The following is an 18,657-nucleotide window of genomic DNA, read 5'->3' as shown; positions in this document are numbered from 1 at the left end:
AAGATGCAGCGCGGCCGGCGGCGGATACTTATGGAGTACGTCAGAATAATTAGATTCCAAAGCTACTACTGCATTCAGAGGCTGGATTGGACGACTTAAGTAATCCAACCACGCAGGTGCAGTATGCGGTATGCGGTATGGCTGCTTTCTGTGCAGGCTAGAAGTTCCAGACCGGGGACGAACAAGACAATGCCTGCAACTATCACGCAATGCTATCTCAGCGACCGATGTGTGTCGCTTGGTAATGCTGCGATTTAAGATTTTGCGATTATGGGAGCAGCCGGCGGTGACGCGATCTCGGCCTCACGCGTGCGGACATCCCGGAGGTGCATGCGCTAGACCGCTTCCAATAGCTACTTCGATCATCGCTTCCAGGCCAGCCCACCTGCGACACACGACTCCACGCAACTCCAGGTCGGTCAAGTCAACTGAAGCTCGACAGATGTTGGCAGGAAACCATGCCAGCCTATGAGAGTGGTTCAAACTTTCTCGGATCCTGAATCCTGACTCCTGAAGCATCGACAGTTACCCAAAGAGATCAGACCATCCCCACCACGGACCTTGCGACATTGCCGAGTGTCGCACTCTTAGCTGAAAGCCTTCACACCCACTTCTACCTAACTCAACTACCCTCGTCATGGGTGGTAGGCTTTCCATGCCGAAGGCGGCCGATGGCATGAGCGAAACCTCCAAGCCAACGTCGGCCAATGCGCGAGCGCGTCTTTCACGAGGCGGAGGCATCATCAATGGCCGTGTAAGAGGCTTCTGTCCAGATTTGTAATCCCCACATCGGCTAACACGTCCCAGACCGTCATGGCACCCTTAGCGGCCCTTACCATGGCTGGCCTTCTCTTCGTATATGCCCGGACGTCGATACGCGCGGCGAAGCTCAATGCGAAGAAACATCGAGAGGCAGACGGTGGGCAAATCAGTTGGCACAAGGAGAGCATGAGGCGGCATGGTCAGATGGACAGGCTGGACGATGACAGAGGGACATTCAGCGAAGCTCTTATGGGAGACATTCGTAAGAAGAAACAGCAGCAGGTCGAGGAGAACCAGAAGGCGCCAGTAGAGAGGTCCGATAACGACGCTGAATTGAGGAAGATCATGGGAAAGAAGGACTGATTCCCAAGGAATAGGCAAAGCCCTGATGGTAGCAACGCACGAGGGTCGTTCAGTAGACCTTGATTTCATGACCAAGAACAAGAACTATGAAAAGACACATTGACACCTCAATCTATGTGTCTACGAACCTCAAGGATCGTTGAACGAAGAATCATTATCATCAGGTTCGTTGCTGTGAAGAGGCCAGAACTGCACCATGCTGCTAATGAAGCTGCACGCGAGCACGTTTAGCGGCTAAGGCGTTCACCGGTTTGTTCAGCATTGTCCAACACCAGCAGAGAGGTAAGCTTGGGTACAGCAGAACTTAAGTCGATCTACGAACACGGTCCGCGGCCGGTAGTGTCTTGTCACACGCACCCGGAGCTGATTCACCTATGTGCAGTCTGTTTGATCACGGGCAGGGAAAGCTTAACTTTGGCAATTGAACGTGCCGAAGTAGCACAGCATGACATGGTATATATAATCACAGCGAAACACATGCGCTCGAAAACGCTAGCTGCCGTAATGATGAACTGTGATTTGCCAGAGCTGTAGACATGGATGTGTTAAGCTTCACATGTGAGCCCTGGAGCGAACCCCGCATTCAGCTGTGGTAGCTTTCAAACGTGTGCCATGCCACGAGATTTGGTTGAGTGATGGCAGGCGCGATTCAACAGCAAAGTCATGTGCTGGTGTCAAGTTGGGGATCGATTGCCGGGCGCTGGATGAGGGATATTATAGATAGGTACATGTGCAGGTCGTTGCGTCGATCGTTCGCCTGCGGCCAATGGCTTCATCCTTCCGTGGCCGTTAGACTGTTTCGGGGATGCGAGCTGCACAAAGCGTGAGGTTAACCCCACCATTCCATGACCGCGCTCCGCATCTATACACTCTCGCCAACACCAGCCATTGTCGCCCGACCTTCCTCTCCACCACCAACCTCCGCACTCGACCCCAATCGCGCACCCACGTTCCCTCCATCCAGCTGGACGACGCCGCGGTCTTCATGGAGCTTGCCCGGCTGCTGGCCCGATCGCGATTGCCGTAGGAAGACTGCACCGTCTTCCACAGCTAGCGATAGCCAGTATGCCTAAGCAGGACGAGGGGAGGCCAAATGTACAACAGGACATTCCAAATAGACCCAGAGATCTGACCGAGGTTTCAAGAGCCGTCCTGCGCAGTGAGCAGGCCAAGCGATGGACCAAGAAGTACCGCACCGAGGTCGCTGCGAGCTCCAGCAGTCTGCTCTCTACGTTTGCTGCTGTGCGTGCATCTCTCTCGGACATGACATTGTTAGTTTTGCCAGTGCTGATAGCTCCCAGTATCCTCTCGACTCGGTCAAGACCCGCCTGCAAGCGTACGCCAGCCCCCCAGACTCACGTAGAACGCGGCTAACATGGCATAGCTACAAGTTCAACTCCTTCGCCGACTGCGTTCGCCACACCTACAAAACTGAAGGCTTCCATGGCTTCTACCGTGGTATGCCTCACCGCTCACAGCTGCATGGCCAACACCCGCTAATGTACGCGTCATAGGTGTCTGGTCTCCTCTCGCAAGCATAACCCTCGTCCGCACCGTGTCCTTCTCCATATACCAGCGATCCAAATACGCGCTCGATAATTGGATTTACCAGACAACCGGAAGCTCCCCGCTTGTTATCGCTAATACCCGGGATGCGTGGCCTACGTTTTCGACGATTGCGTGCTTCGGGCTGGCAGGTGTCAATGCGGGTGCCGCAATCACAGTAATCGCATGTATGACAAATCTACTGCCGTTTGTATTTCGCTAGCTAATTGAGTTAGGTCCCTTCGAGTTGACGAAGTTGAGCGCGCAAATCTCCGTATTGATGGCTGAGCGCAACGATGGCGGCGGCAAGAACGAAGCGGTCCGCAAGAGCTACCAAAATCTTGGAACCTGGAAGACGGCACAAAATCTGGTCAAACATCGGGGTTGGACAGGACTGTACTCGGGCTTCCATTTGCATCTACGTGAGTTAACCGCAAACCGTTGGGAAGAAGGGCAAGCGCTGACAAGAGACAGTAAGAGATTCCATCGGCACCGGCATTTACTTTGTGACATACGAGAGTGTGAAACAGGTTCTAGCCAACGCGCGAGGTACTTCACCTACACATCCATTGGCTGTAGTCGTGGCTGGTGGACTGTGTGGACTGGTTAGCTGGGCCTGCGTAAGCTTTCGCTTCCTATGGGGTCTTGAATCATGTACTAATGGGTATTGCAGATTTTCCCGATCGACACGGCAAAGAGTATCTACCAGCGAAATTGCCTCGTTGGAGGCAAAGACAAGGCCACGCGCCCTAAGATACATTTCTTTAGTCGCCGGATGTATCGAGGTGAGCATACCTTCCCAAAGTCGCAAGACTTCTACTGACCCATTCAAGGCCTCGGTGTCTCCATGTCTCGTTCCTGCATAGTCAACGCCATTTTCTTTACTGCATTCGAATTCACCAAGAAGCGCATCAACGGCATGTCTTACGACGAGGAGCTGCTTCGTGCCAACGACCTATAGTTAATTCGACATTTCCATGTTTCAAGTCTCACTTGTATCTGCATAGGTGCATGGAGTAGGTGCATATTTTGCTTGTATGCAAGTGGACATGTAGATTATCCTGAATCTGGGTATGCCACTACGAGCATAGTCCTGAACATGACATACATATTGTGCGCCTGGCTTCGAAGATATTGTCAACCCCCCCTGTGAAGTTCTCAAAGATGTTGTTCAATCCTTATCCACCTCCGCCTGGCACTGCTTCTTCTCGTTTTCATCCGCATGACCGTGATAGTCGCATGGCTCAACTTCGCCCTCCGGTAACACTGACTCAGCGATTTTACTGTAACGAACGACCATGCGCATGAGGAAATCGGGTGGCAGACTGGCTTGAAGCTCGAGTTCGCCGTTTTCAACCGTGTCATATGAATCATGAAACCTCCGGCATTGCACCTCCACGAACAGATCAAGGATTGCGTGATCCTTAGGAAGATGAGCAAACCCATGAATCACAGCTCGGTAGAAAGCACCATTCGAGATAATGTGTTCGATCAAGCTATCGCGAACCGCTTTGTAGAACATCGGGGAGAGAATGCGATCACCGAAAACGAGTGCTTTGACTTGTGCAAGTTGTGCCTTGCCTGTCTCTATTGCTTCGTTCTTATCGCACCATGCTACGTTCTTCTTTGGAAGCCTCTGTGTATACACCCAGTCGATAAAGACGCTGACTATCGCATTGTCAGCTGAGTAATACATACTTCTGAATGCTCTTTACTCACACGTGCTGCACTCAACGTCTTCCAATTTAACGACACCTTCCTGTGCCTCTTTCCAAGGACCATTCAACGCCTTCTTGAAGTAATCGGAGTGTTCGACGAGTAGCGAGCGATGGATGTGGTATTTGGTCTTGGTGTCGCCTACTTCGACAATGACGAAGACGGGCTCTTGGGCAGCCTCACTAGGAAATAATCAGCCCGTAGACTTTTGAGAGTTACTCTTTGAAATACCTGGGGCGCTTCATTCTTGCGATCTTTCCCATTGACATCGTAGACGTAGAGCTCTGTTTTATCTATAGGCCTGCTTTCGTGTAGTTCCAGACGAGTTGTCGGGGTCGTAGTTGCAATGGAAGGAGCAGTCGGGGAAGCTGGCTTACTGCACGTGGTGGTAAATTGGTCTTGGTCTAGGCTTTCGAGCTTGCCTCTTTCCATTTTGAGATTCACTGTCACTGTGATTTGCGTGATTTGTTGGTACATTGTTTCTATGCGATACGACGCAATGACAGTACTCTACTACCTTGTAAATGAGCGGAGCTGACAGAAGTCGTCAGCTACTTCCATTGTCCAGATAGCGAGTTTTCACTTTTCATGAAGCATTGTAGTGGCTCTTCTCATGACGACAAAGACATGCGACAAATCTTGGTGGGTATGTTCTGTACAATCAGACTGGCGCGCGTGACCGGCCCCTTCGCCAAGTATAGCGAGGAGTTGTCCACAGTCTTCTGAACAGTTAATGTTCTAGAGGACCAATGTGGATAGTAGTGAGAAGCACAAAATACATGCTATGGAAGTCTTAGATATTGGCAGGACTGACCTTGAGAGGTAGTCTCAAAGGAAAGATGGCGGCTAAGCGAAAGAGAATGAGGTAATTGGCAAAAGCTACGCCTGTATAGGTGTCTGATGCAGATCCACTTAACCATGGAAAGTACAACTCGGAGTTGGAGGACTGAAGGGTCTGGCATGAAGACATGTAATGTGAGCTGTACTTGCGAAGGACTTCACAAGCATAAGGATTCATGCCTGTCCCTCATAGTAAAGGTAGGCTAAGGTACTGACTTTGGGCAATGATATGTTGAGAGGAGTGCCCATGTAAGCGATGATATGAATGCGCGAATCCGAACTCAGGTTATCCGACTAAGGAATACTAGTGCATGATTAGGAATCCTAGTCACGTCAATGTATCACTTATATCAAGCTCCTTTCATAGCCACAAACCGAACATCACAATGGCTGGTATGGCGACCGAACTACCGCTCCGAAACATCACGACGTGTACCCGTTTGTTGCACTTTTCGAAGTATTCATTGACCTGCCGACCTAACATATCTCATGACGCCGTCGTTGTTCTTCCGGGAGGGCCCGTATGCAAGTCGTGTCACCGAATAGTCGTGACTGTCCCACCCCAGCAATGGGAATATGCCCGCTGATGAATCCGTTTTGCAACCCCGATAAAGGCAAATGTCGAAGAAAGGAAGGGAAACGAGACGCTTAGTCGAAGAGACCGAAGCCCATGTCGTCGTCTGACTCCTCCTTCTCTGTTGTGTGTTAGTCTCCGTTCTGTGCTCAGCGAGGGATATTTGGTAGACGTACCCTCCTCCTTCTTCTCCTCGGCAGCTGGCTCGGCACCGGCAGCGTCGCCAGCGGCAGGGGCAGCGCCTCCAGCAGCGGGGGCAGCACCGCCGCCTGAACCGACGTTCAGGAGCAGGTCCTTGACATCCTTGCCCTCAAGAGCCTATTCACATATCAATTCCGTGTTCTGCTCCAGCGTGTCCGTGTATGCGCACCTTGGCGAACAGAGTTGTCCAGATGGGCTCGACCTCCTCGATCTTTGCGGCCTTGATGATAGATTGGAGCTTGTCGGCCTGTTCAAATTAGCCATTGTGTCCGCGATTGCGAATTGCACCTCGGGAGTCGTACAGTGATGTCGACACCGTCATCAGCGAGGATGAGAGCGGCGTAAGAGGTGGCGAGCTCGGAGGTAGACATTGCGACGGATGTGATCGTGATATTGTCGTGAGTCGAGATGTTGAGAGTGTCGGCGCTGGTGAATTGAATTGATGGTGTGGACGGCGCTAATCGTGGCTTTCGCTTAGCGACGTCTAGCTGCATCGGGCGTTAGCGCGCTGGGTGAGGGCAACTTGCCCCTCGGTGACGTCCGGGCACTTTCCCCGCTATCAAGCTGCATCTTGGCTTCCCGACCGGCTACTTCCAAGTTCGCATATTGCAGAGTTCCAGCTTTCACCAACGTTCGGATTAGCCTCAACCCCACCGAAAGATTCCCCAACCAGCGCCGATCAGCGTCTGCAGCACACAATGACCGACTCCCCACTCCCACGGATTCCGCTGGATCCGAAGGAGCAGCCCATCCTCGACAAGCTGCAGTCCATACGGACGGAGCTGGAACTACTGAAGCGTGATCGGTCCACCTATGTCAAGAGCCAAGATGTCTTGAAGCTGTACGACCAAGTCATCGAGCAGGTCATAATTCTCAACGAGATACGGGAAACTAAGCGCCTGGAGCAGAACAAAGGTATGTCACGTTGCCACCTGCCCAATGTGGCTTGTTGATGCTGACTTGGTCGCATAGTCGATTACATGCTCGATGATTGCTTTCAGCTCATATCACTTGCGTATCTGACCGTCGGAAAGAACCACGAACCACCAGCAGTGTTAGTATTTGGCGGTGTCATGTGCTGTATACGAAGTTACTGACAGTGTTCCAGCTACTCATACATATCCACGATCAAGGTACTTATACATGTGGGAGGTCATGTGCACGTCAATGTCTAACAACTCACAGCGCCTCTTGGACCATCTCAAAGAAGCCACCTTCTACTCGCAAAAGGATCTGGAAGCCCTGGACAAGAACCTCCAAGACTGCCGGCGTTATGTTGAAAGGGGGCAGGAAGGTCACAGCCCTCATCTGCTGACTCTCCTCGATGCTCGTATCAAAGTTTGCGAAGAGACACTAGCAGAACTGAAGCTGAACCTATCCGGACTAACACCCGACCTGACACCGAAGTGGGAGAAGCTTGTCTCGATACTACGATCCCTTTGCGGTTGCAATGCAAGATCGAAGGTTAGCAAACTCCGAATAGGCCGTTACCGTGTACTGACCGGAACTGTAGTTCCCACTTGAAGAGGTTGAGGAGTACTCAGAGGAGCTCAACAAACTCGACGAAGAGCTGAAAGAACACGGAATTCGCGCGTATGAGACGGAGGGAACCACTGAAGAGAAGCTGGCCGAGATGGTCGACAAGATGCAACTAGCTACCGAACACCCCGAGGCCGCACCAGACGCCAAGACTCTCATCGGCACGCTGCTGCGCCGTAATTTGCTCTGGGTCACGTTGATCAAGCAAAAGTTGGTGCATCCCGCTAATCTTACGATCCGGACTAACACCTGAGCAGGCAAGGACGCATATCGCCCGCTTTCAAAGACACCTACGACAAACTTCTTGCTATCCGGAACAAACTCGAGAAGCTCACTCTGACACAGGCATGGTCCCTTCGTGAGACTGATCTATGGGATTTCCAGCGCCAGCTTGACCGCATAGACGAGGCACGCGTTGACGGTAATTTCGTTGATGCACTTGGACGTCCATCTGAGATCTACGAGCAAAGGGTATGTTCTCACAGACGTGATTGTCTATACGCCCACGGACTAACGTGATGTAGACACTACTCTATCTTCTCAGGAAGAGCTACGCTCTCATCTACCAGCTGCTCTTAACTTCAGAGCCTGTGTCAGAGGCATTACTGCCAATATACAACCAGCTGACCACACTTCGGAAATGCTTACTCGAAGTCAAGAAGCTGGGAGGTGTATCCTCACCAAGAGAGCTGTACCCATACAGTATGAAGGTTGGTGCACCACCCCATGAATATATCGATACGTCTACTGACTCATATATAGCTGAACTCAATTGACAACATGCGGGTAGACGGCAAGTTCATGGTTGGCGAAGAGATACCCGATGGACAAGGACGCGTAACACAACTTCTGGAGGAATGCTTCGAGCTCGCCTACGACCTGAGAAACGATGCCGAAGACAACAACAGCTCCGCTGATGTCACGCCATCGACCGAAAAGCCCGAGCCCCTTAGCACCTGATGTATCCTCTCTCTCTCATATTGGCGCTGTACATCTCGGCGTAAGACGATCGCTTCCAAACTGGCTACCCACATCTCTTCTGACCTGTCTTATTCCGGCGATTCTCTCTCTTGTGGCAAACACGCGTAGAACCCTTGTACTTTCTGTACTTCTAACTATTACTTAATATGGGTCAATCATTCGAAGCTGTTCAATTTCGTCTTCTGGTGGCGTTGGTGGTGGAACATCTGCATCCTTGAAGGTTAGGTGGCTTCCGTACGATATGCCTGCAATTATCAGCGTCTTTGGCTATCAGCTTCGGCTCTTCCTCTTACAAAGCTCTTCGCCTGTAGCAATGTCTCTCAAAGCTCGATACGTGATGATTTGACGTCGAGTATCCCGCATCCATCCTACGTTTTGTTCCTGGGTCGAGTGATTGAACATGCTTCCCAATCCGAATATGATGGCTTGTGTGACCTTGCTGTTACCGTCCGTGTCTACGATTGGCCAATTGCTAGCATGAGTCAGATTTTGGGTACTTCCAACCACCTCTACTAGATACTTTGATCAAATGTAAGGCCATCGACCTGCTACAACTGCCGATGCCCGCACATGCGTACGCATGCTACATGTCCAGAGGAGGTGGTAGCGCGACAATACAGCAGCTCAAAACAAAGAACTACGTACTAAGTGTAATGATAAAGCGAGGTCTGCTCTATGTGCTTCTTGTTTTCTTCTATTCCTAGGATCAATACAGGACATATGTCTATCGTGGTCCCTGATGGTATGTCTTTGGTAGCAAAAACACCACGCCCTACATGCTTTGTTAGTCATCCACTACAACTGATCTGCCATCATCTCGAGAAACGTACCTTTTGGCGTATCAACCTTCAGGACGATATCTGGACATCGTTGAAGTGGGATGTCGTTCGGCGCTGTTTGGAAACCCATGGTACCTAGTAAGAAGATCGGCACTTCGCAAAGCAGCAAGAATAGTTACAAGGATACAATAAGGACACCAGTCAGCAGTCCATTCCTCTCAAACCCACGACATCACTTTTGGTAATTACATCACAAAAGTTTATCACCGCGCTAAGTCCGCGGTCCGAAGGCTTGGACCCTGCCCAGGTGAGGGTTGCGCCCCACTCAAGCTTCGCTCATGGCTGGCCGCTTTCGTCACAGGTCCTCGCAACACGACTGCCAGCACGATGGCCCAGCAACGAGGGCAAGCAATGGGAGACTCCCTCAAGACGGCACACTCCGTCAGCCTAAAGGTTCTGCGGTATGTTGGCACGTCCTTTATGCTGCTTCCGCATAGCATCCTGTCGCAAAGCTGATCGTCGCATCGTCTCATGACCATCCACCCGACTTGTCTATCTATGCATATGCCATGGACATGCCAATGAACTGGGGACTCTGCGTATTGACGTCGTTTCCAGATTGTCTCGTCCATCTCTCGCGGTGCAGCACCCTCTCCCGAACTCCAAAGACCTAGGCATATCGCCCAAGGCGTCGCTCGCGTACCCCACACCGAACGACACCAAAGACCAGTTCGTCCTCAGTCCCGTGTTAAACCTTCCTGAAGCGTTTGGTAGCGCCTACGTCGGCGAGACCTTCTCCTGCACTTTATGCGCGAACAACGAGCTCGATCCATCCGACAACACAAAGGCGATTAGTGGCGTGAGGATACAGGGCGATATGCAAACACCGTCAAATCCTGCGGGGTCGCCCCTAGATCTGTCTGGTCTACAAGAAGAAGCAGAGAACGTGTCCCCAGGGCCAGCGGAATCATTACAACGTATCCTACGATTTGAGCTCAAGGAAGAGGGCAACCATGTCTTGGCTGTGACTGTCACGTATACAGAGACCGCACTAGGAGAAGGAAGGGCAGCGAGCGGCAGAGTCCGAACATTTCGCAAATTGTACCAGTTCGTGGCTCAACAGTTATTGAGTGTGCGCACCAAAGCTGGAGAGATTGGGCAGAAGAGTGGATCTTCTCGATACCTCCTGGAGGCACAACTGGAGAACATGGGCGAAGCTGCAGTCTGTTTAGAGGTACGTCGACGCGTTCTAAGTCTCACGATTCATGTGTTGGTACTATCATTTACTCCAAACATCGAGTCAGAGCGGCTCCTTTACGTTGAGGATTTCGGCTCCATCACTAGCTCGATCGCAGAGTCCGATCCGGCAGTCTTGTAGATCCGGCGCTATTTCGCTGCTTCAGATAGCCTACCACCACAGCCCTGCCCCTAGTAGGCATTGAACCACGACTGACTCCAAACAGGCAGTCAATGTAAACCCGAAACCACCCCTCAGATCTACGTCGCTTAATTGGGATATGCAAGCCTCAGGTATCAATGCGCCGATATTGAGCCCACGGGATGTGGTGCAAGTCGCGTTCCTTCTCGAACATGGGCCCAGCGACAAGGACGAAGAGATGGCAGGTTCCATGACGGAAGACAACAAAAGAGTGCTGGGTCAGCTTGCTATCCAATGGCGGAGCGCATTGGGCGACAGGGGCTCTCTCAGCACCGGATGGCTTACGGCTCGGCGCTGAGCGTGTCTTGTCCAATAGACTTTGCGTCGCGCTCTAACGTCGGTACGGTTTGTATATCTCCGACCGAAAGTTCTGACGCCCGTACCTGCAGTTCCAAGCGCTTGGTCTTGCATTGTCGATCTACCACGGTAGGTTTGCGTTGATTGAAGTCATTCGGAACCTGCTCCGTGCGCTGTGTCAACATGAATCGAGTAGCCCGAACTTCGTCGCCGAAGATTGAAAAGCAACCTCTTGACTATATTTACTCGCGTATGACTGTACCTCTGTCTACCACCGGCTATATCGAGGTCCATGTATGGATGCGTGGGGTTGCGGAGATTTCGATGGAAATTTGTAATGCCGAACATGCTCAGATCGCTGTCACACAGTCAATGGGTAAGTCCAACACAGACAGCCGGAATGCGGAGGAGGATCTCTTGGACGATCGACGTGTGGAGCGAACGCAAAAGCAAGATCGACTTGGACAATCAAGGCATTGGATGCAGCTGGAGCCACGCGAACAATTCTCCTCAAAAAGCACGTCTAGTCTTACGGCATTGACCACTAGTGCGCCCAGCAGACCGAACAACAGCGCAGTCAGCTCTGAGGGAACCCGAAGAAATTGGTGGAAACAACGGCAAAGTTGGTGAAGCGCGGCAGAAGGAGCAAGGAGCCCCATGATTCCGGCCTAATGGCGCAGATGAATAGGCGACAGACACGGGAACATGTCATGACAGTCTGACGAACTACTCGAGGGTTGGGCGATCGTGGGGGAGTCATTTTATCTCGGTCAAATACGAGAGCGTGAGATGTTTGATCGTCGGCCCCCAGGAATGCAAGATACGCAGACGCCGAGTGATGGAAAGTAGAGCTCGTATGTATTGAGCAGCACAGACGAAGTATTTTGAGGTGGCTGCAGCTGTCAGATTACATGGGAGAGCACAAGCAGTAACCGTTTGAGGAGCTTGTGTGTCGAAATCGGCAGCCGACCGCGGATCGACATGGCTATATGCTACATGCGTCTCTGGGCGGGCGTATGCAGCTCCAACACCGAAGACAAGATAGATACGGTGACATGTCCTGGTGGAACCGATGTGCACCGTTTTGTACAGTTAGGCAAGCAGAGTTGAAACGACAACGGTTTAGATGGTGGTCAGAGCATACGACGGCGGGCTGGCTAGAGCGTACCGCAGGTACCTGTATGCATCTATGTGCAGCAAGAGGTACCGTATGCTGTGGCATTGGCCTGACATATGACAGGTTCGGTGCATAGATAATGCTGGACGGGGTGGAGAGTGGGCGGCAGTTTGCAGGTCAGCGTGGGGCGGTCTATTTTCTTTGTCTCGGGAGGTTGAAGATGTGCAAGCACTGCGCAGAGTATGGGGTCGCGTCCGGGACACGACAGGCAGGCCCCTATTCGTACCGCAGAGTTAATACCGTGTATGCGTGCTGTACGCTGAAGGTGAAACACATGCAAATTGCACGCACACCACCATGGCTGTGGGCGCAATAACCGTCGTGTTGGTGAAGGCCGTCGACGACCCCTGAACGCGCAATGCAGCGCGGCCAATCCGTCTTCGCCCAAAGCAGGCTGGGCTCAGGCCGTGCCTTCCCAAACCAAGCGGCGCCCCCTGGTCGTGCTTTCCGAAGACAGGGTCTAGCAGCGCGACATGGGACGACGGCACAGCGACGGGCGGAGACGCCTGTGCGTCGAGTGGAGCGACACGGCCACGCTGGGCGATGGAGGGCGTACCGTGGGACGCTGTGTCTACGCCAAACTCTGCGGGCAGATGAAGGTGCTGCGCGCGGGTGCCTTGCATGGACAGGCGCGCGTCGCCTCGCGGCCGGCAGCGCTGACAGGCTGCGCTGCAAGAGAGTGCAGCAGTCCGGTCCAGGCCGAGGGGCAGTCGAATGCTCAGCGCGGGAGCGGTTAAGCGCTAGACTGTCTTCCGCCAGCGATAAGAGTGCTTGTGGGTTAGCTGCTCGAACAGGCCGGAGTCTGTCCCTATGAATTGGCCTGTGACCGAGCGCAGCGCACTGAACCCTTCTCCGCCAACCCTCTCCCCATTCACTCTTTTCGCCCGCAAACCACCGTCGCGACACGCCAGAGCAACCTCGCTGTCTACCATCTACTGTCTGCCGTCCACTGTCTGCACGCAGCGCCGCCCACCCGCCCCCGTGCAACCGCGCCCTCAGTCACCGTCGCACTCGCTCTGCCCTTCCCGTGCATAAGCCTCACCACCACCCGTTGCTGCGGACCCCCAGTCTCCAATGACCTAGAGTACAAGGCGACTCGACGTCCCACACGCCGTGACCGCGCAACCCCACGACGCTCTTTAATCGCCCATCTTTTTGGATATCCTATGCCCACCATCTAACATGGCGCCCGCTCCCTCGTCCACCGCCGAGCAGTCGTCCACCCCGCTCGCCGACTATTTCTTCATCTCCGGCATCGAGTCGTCGCAGGTCTACGACGAGCGCACCCAGAGCAATGGCATAGTCACCTCCCCGCTCGCCCAGCCCCCGGTCGATGAGACCATCGAAGAGGACCGCGCACTCGAGACCGATTCGATCCGCCCAACCTCCCAGGATGGCCTCTCCAACGGCGACTCCACGCGCCGGCGCTCTGCGAATCGCTTCAGCGAGAACCGCCAGTCCAATTGCACCATCATTGGCCCAGATCCCAAGCAGACTGCGAGCAATCGGAGCAGCGCCACCATCAAGGGCGTACAGCTTGGCGGCTCTGGCCTCAGCGACCAGGACTTTGACATTGCACTGCGCAAGTTCGCGTCCGAGCGTGATACCTTTCTCGAGGAAATTCAGTTTACTGCTGGTGTTGCGCAACAGGCCCGCTCCACCCCCACGAGGCCGCGACCCAGGCCACAGCGCGTGTCACAAGCTAACAATGACGATGGCGTCGGCAATCTCAGGTCCGGCGTTGGCAGCATTCGACGCCGCATCTCCACAATGCAGAGCAGTCTGAAGCGCCAGTCGTCGACCGCAAGACAATGTAAGTTGCAATCCACACCATGTCCGACCAGGATCTGTGCAGGGCTGGGCCCTGGCCTCTGGCTTTGACATGGGTTATTTACTTTTTGATCGACGCATACTGACGTGCATGCAGCCTCAATCCGAACGTCGAAGCGCATGTCCGGGTACAATTCCGTCATACCGGCGCCGCAGCCCTTCAACCCGGAGCCGGATATGCATCCTCTGCTACGCCGCTACGAGCCTGTTCTCCTAGATCGTTACCCGCCACGGAACATGGTCGAGGAACTCAAGAGGCGCAATCCCTTTCCCGACTACGTGCCCATGTTTGCATTTCCTAATGATGTTAGTGTCGTCTCATCTGACGAGCGCCCAAAGAGCCAATGGCATGGTTTCGCCATGACGAATGGAGATGGCTCCAAACTTTACGGCATCACCATCATCGTCTGGCTGCCTTTGAACGCCACCGCTGCAGAGGGCCTCGAGCGCCAATGTGAGGAATGGCGAAACTTGCACATGAATCCAGAGGAGCGCGAGCTGGCAAGCAGTTTGGGCGAGCGCCTGGCATTAGAGCGCGCAAAACTATCGCAACTACTGACTAAGCTTCCGTCTGTGGCCCCTGACTCGGAAGAGCGTGACGACTTGGACGACCAGATCGGAGCCGTTGAGGAGAAGATTCAACTCATGACCGACTTACTTCGTCCCGTAAGGCACGGTGCCGCCTCCAAGATCGAGGGACTGACTGACGGAGAGACCGGACTCTGGATCCCCCGTGCTTACGGTGTAATGGGTCGAGATGCGAGTTTGACGCCTTTCTGGAAAGAGTGGCTCAAGGCCGTTGTCGTTCCCATGACTACTGGCGCAATTCTGCGAGTTCCCGCTAGCTCACCGCGAGTTGGCATGTGGCAGCCGCTCGAGCGGTACGTGGTCAATCTCTGTGCAGAGGCTCTTAGTCCGATTACCTCCATCACGCAGGTTGAACTGGCAGTCCGTGAGCTTCGCATGTACGCCCGCAAAGAGGCAGTCAATGAGCTGCCTGGATCCCGGAACATCGACATCTATGCCTTGTTCCGATGCATGTCCATCCCCAACATCATTACGCTATTCGAGTATGTGCTCTCGGAAGCTAGGATCATTCTCCTCTCCTCACACACGGCTATGCTGCATCTGGCCAGTATGGCGATAACGAACCTGCTGTATCCCTTCCAGTGGGCTGGTGTTTTCATTCCAGTCTTGCCTGCTCGTCTGGTGCAGACGATAGAAGCGCCATGCCCATACATCGTAGGAATCGAGCGTCGTTACGAACCCGCCGATTACCCCGACGACGACTATGTGCTCGTCGACCTGGATGCCGATTCAATAGTCTCTAACGGTCCACCACCGCCACCACTACCACGCCAACAGCGACGGAAACTCATGTCTCTCCTTCAACAATCTGCACCGCATCATATGCGCTACGGTGTACCTACTGGCCCCCCTGCTTATGCGGTAGAAGCCTTCCCATACGACACTTTCGCTTCCGAGAATCCAGGGGTATTCTCGTACAGAGCACATCCTTCGACTGTCCAGAACTACGTTGGGCTGAACTCGACGTCTTTTGGGACAATGGTCGGATCACCAAGCTCCAGACCTCTAATCTACAACGCGTTCTTACAGTCAAGTGCGTCCAGTCGCGGAAACGACCGCCCTTCCACAGCGACTACCATAAAGACGTACCAATCTCCGCCTTCACCCAAGGTTTCTCCTGTATCGACAGTCTTCCCGCCCATGCCCAGTACTCCCATCTCGCGTAGCGATTCTGGCTACGCACTCCAGGCCAATCTGCGTGAGAAACGATCCGCTCACTTTGAGACCTCCAGTCGGCGAAGTTCATCGGTAAGTTTGCTCTACTCTGTACACTGTGATAGCTCATTGACTAATGTGGCTAGTTTGGTTTCGAACGTGTCCCTCAAATCCGGCGCCCCTCTCAGCCGTTCCTTGGCCATGCACCGAGCGCATCAACATCATCTCTGAGCCATGAATACAAGGCGGGGTCCTCGTATGCGCCATCAGTGTATGCACAGTCAACTTTGGCTGCGTCCACTATCATGCCTGGCATGGCTACGCATCAAGTGCGCAACACTGCAACAACACAATGGCAAGAAGGTCATTGCTTGCAGTGGAGACCGAACGAGGACAAAGCCATGTGTTCAATATGCGAGGAAAAGTCTGATGACGGGTTGTATCGTTGCACCGGTGAGTTTCAGATCCGCTTAGTGCAACTTACTTTTCTAACAATGTGTAGGATGTAGCACATACGCCCATGGTAGGTGCGTCGACTTGATCTGCATTGTCTGCCCCACAGCATTTCGACCTGATCAGGTGCGCGCATCGTTTGTACGATGCTTCGCTAGCCTGTTCTACACGTACAGACGCTATCTTGTACCGGCTAGTGGCGAGCGCAAGAAGTCTGGTATGACCTACCAATTCAAGATGGATGAATTTGTGAAGAGCCTGCCAGCCGAAAATGTGCAGTATATCGAAACGCTGCAGCAGACACAAGGTCAGTATTGCTACTACAGTTTTTGCACCACATACTAACCTACAGTAGCTTTCAACGAATTTATCCATGAGCGCGAGAGCAAGTCTGCAGATGATCCTACCATCAAACTTTTTGATGAAGTCATCCTGGCAAAGCGAAACCGCGGAAAATCTTCATTCTTTTACAAGTCCAAGGTCGACTTCTTGTCCGACACAACGGACCATCTTTGGCGCACTGCGTCTGCGACACCACCGAATTCTCGCTTCCCGGGTGACTATCGCTCTGTGATCAGCCGAAGTATGTCATCTACACTCCCTCAGCCAGACACTGCTAACAGAATCGCAGTCCCCGCGAAGCTCGATCCCACACTCATGAAAGAACCGCGTGTTATTCAAGGCGTGCCACGCGTCCCTCAAGGCAAAGCCCGCCGCAAGCCCATTCCATCCATGCTCGGGCCTAACGGCAATAGCCCGCCACAAATCCATACCTCATGATCTCTACACCAAAACATTACGCTCTCTATAACGACGAACCCGACCTCCATGCCTCTCCCTCCTTCGTCACAACCTCACATCTTTCCGTCTCATCATTGTACTACATGTAACATACCTAGCGACGGAGTTTTCGGCGCACCACGGCATTGCGAGTGGACCTCGATAGTCCGCTGGCCGGTGCTTGTTTCTCAGATTGGATATCTGATGGAAGGATAGAATGTCATCTCCGAAACCATCTTGCATTACATGGGGTGGTTTGGAAATGCTTTTTGCGCGGATCGATTTGGATTCCGACTCAGTGCGTATTCTCTCTCGGCTGTATACTGGGCGGCGCAAAAGAAGCATTTGGTCTTTATGCGAGTATACCTTTGTAATGCGTTTCCTGCCCTCGCCCCAGATTGGCATATTCTATTGGTTTTTGCCTGCCACTTGCAAGATGTTTTGGTAGCAAAAGGCTAGGAAGCGGCGAGATTCTTTTGTATATTATTGCATTAAGCATAACATGAGTGGTGGAAGAAAGAATCCAACTAATGGACAAAGTTTACTACAGCATGGAATGCTGAACAAAAGTCATCCCTCAGAAAGTTCTTATCCCTCCAAACTCTGTTATCGCCCACGCGATTCGAAACAACGCGTACCACGTTTCTAGCACTGCCACAAGATGCAGGAACCCGTCCAATCACGCACGTGTTTCTATTCTTACTGTTCCTGACTAGCGTTTTAGCGTACCCCCTCTGGGGCAAGCGTCGCTAAGCTTGGCAAGCGTCCGCGTGTGCCGAGCCCCTTGCCTTGGGGATTAGGTCGAGACTCATAGAGCCGCTCTGCTCTTCTCTCTCTCTTCATCAACAGTCTTCGTTGTACAGTCATTCTTTTAGAACCGGTCTTTTACAGTCACTCTTTAGACTACACTATCGTTAATACAAAGTCGCCGTTTCTACCACCTCTCCGTTCACCTTTTCAACCAACCAACACTCCCACTTCAACCGCAACTATGCTCGGACGTACCGTTTTCGCTGCGACCTTCTTCGCGCTCGCTCAGTTCGCCATGGCTAGCCCCCCTGGCTGCCTCCTCGGCGCTGTCAACCAGTACGAGGACCCGTCCGACATCAAGGCTGTCTGCAAGTCCAAGGACCTGAGCTCAAAGGTGGCGGAGCTCTGCGGCAACGACGCCGAGGCTGCCATGGAGGCGATCGCGGACATTTGCAACGACGTGGATGTTGATGTTTGTAAGTACAGCCTTTCGCAGTGGATGCGCTGTTACACACCGGACGAGAAGATCAAGCACAGCAAACTCTACTTTCCATGATCGCATGCTGACAGGACCTGTAATAGCAACTGCCATCTCCTCCGCCTCCGGCTCAAAGACCGCTACCGGTTCATCCCACAAGCCCACCGGCACCTCTGGCTCTACCCTCGTCTCCATGTACCCTACCGGCTCGAACGGACAAGGAAGCAGCAACGGCACTGTCCCCGCTGCCACTGGAGGACCCAAGCCCTCTGGCAGCGCGACTGGCTCTGGTGGTCTCCCCGAGGCCACCGGTGCTGCTGGCAAGGTCGAGTTCGGCCTTGCCGCTGTTGTTGCTGGCTTGATGGTCGCTGCTTTGTAGATGGGAGAATGATACATGTTGCGAGTGAGATA

The 18,657-nt window shown here is 53.1% G+C and overlaps 7 protein-coding genes across 7 annotated transcripts; 5 read left to right on the top strand and 2 right to left on the bottom strand.

Moving 5' to 3' along the window:
* Positions 1-637: 637 nt before the first annotated feature.
* On the top strand, positions 638-1,125 carry J4E88_000445 (uncharacterized protein; the record flags this gene model as incomplete). Its single annotated transcript, XM_049394121.1, has 2 exons — positions 638-754; positions 808-1,125. The coding sequence occupies 2 exons, from the start codon at positions 638-640 to the stop codon at positions 1,123-1,125; spliced, it is 435 nt and encodes a 144-aa protein (XP_049259950.1).
* A 1,065-nt stretch (positions 1,126-2,190) lies between these two features.
* J4E88_000444 (uncharacterized protein) lies at positions 2,191-3,631 on the top strand (the record flags this gene model as incomplete). The annotated part of the gene is made up of 8 exons (XM_049394120.1): positions 2,191-2,367; positions 2,427-2,461; positions 2,510-2,583; positions 2,640-2,858; positions 2,907-3,092; positions 3,145-3,290; positions 3,344-3,455; positions 3,504-3,631. The coding sequence occupies 8 exons, from the start codon at positions 2,191-2,193 to the stop codon at positions 3,629-3,631; spliced, it is 1,077 nt and encodes a 358-aa protein (XP_049259949.1).
* A 210-nt stretch (positions 3,632-3,841) lies between these two features.
* On the bottom strand, positions 3,842-4,655 carry J4E88_000443 (uncharacterized protein; the record flags this gene model as incomplete). Its single annotated transcript, XM_049394119.1, has 3 exons — positions 3,842-4,338; positions 4,390-4,568; positions 4,618-4,655. 3 exons carry the CDS (start codon positions 4,653-4,655, stop codon positions 3,842-3,844), a joined length of 714 nt encoding a protein of 237 aa, XP_049259948.1.
* A 1,219-nt stretch (positions 4,656-5,874) lies between these two features.
* ALTA12 (60S acidic ribosomal protein P1) lies at positions 5,875-6,372 on the bottom strand (the record flags this gene model as incomplete). The annotated part of the gene is made up of 4 exons (XM_049394118.1): positions 5,875-5,921; positions 5,977-6,118; positions 6,171-6,248; positions 6,304-6,372. 4 exons carry the CDS (start codon positions 6,370-6,372, stop codon positions 5,875-5,877), a joined length of 336 nt encoding a protein of 111 aa, XP_049259947.1.
* A 327-nt stretch (positions 6,373-6,699) lies between these two features.
* J4E88_000441 (uncharacterized protein) lies at positions 6,700-8,500 on the top strand (the record flags this gene model as incomplete). The annotated part of the gene is made up of 8 exons (XM_049394117.1): positions 6,700-6,916; positions 6,974-7,055; positions 7,110-7,134; positions 7,187-7,465; positions 7,515-7,750; positions 7,798-8,011; positions 8,065-8,250; positions 8,303-8,500. 8 exons carry the CDS (start codon positions 6,700-6,702, stop codon positions 8,498-8,500), a joined length of 1,437 nt encoding a protein of 478 aa, XP_049259946.1.
* A 1,187-nt stretch (positions 8,501-9,687) lies between these two features.
* On the top strand, positions 9,688-11,036 carry J4E88_000440 (uncharacterized protein; the record flags this gene model as incomplete). Its single annotated transcript, XM_049394116.1, has 3 exons — positions 9,688-9,761; positions 9,919-10,534; positions 10,764-11,036. The coding sequence occupies 3 exons, from the start codon at positions 9,688-9,690 to the stop codon at positions 11,034-11,036; spliced, it is 963 nt and encodes a 320-aa protein (XP_049259945.1).
* Positions 11,037-18,009: 6,973 nt separating this feature from the next.
* J4E88_000439 (uncharacterized protein) lies at positions 18,010-18,625 on the top strand (the record flags this gene model as incomplete). Its single annotated transcript, XM_049394115.1, has 2 exons — positions 18,010-18,244; positions 18,351-18,625. 2 exons carry the CDS (start codon positions 18,010-18,012, stop codon positions 18,623-18,625), a joined length of 510 nt encoding a protein of 169 aa, XP_049259944.1.
* Between the last annotated feature and the right edge of the window lie 32 nt (positions 18,626-18,657).

The sequence above is a fragment of the Alternaria novae-zelandiae genome (assembly GCF_023758075.1).
Source record: "Alternaria novae-zelandiae strain BMP 2774 chromosome Unknown scaffold_1, whole genome shotgun sequence".
Lineage (NCBI taxonomy): Eukaryota > Fungi > Ascomycota > Dothideomycetes > Pleosporales > Pleosporaceae > Alternaria > Alternaria novae-zelandiae.
This window is presented reverse-complemented; position numbering and strand designations above follow the sequence as displayed.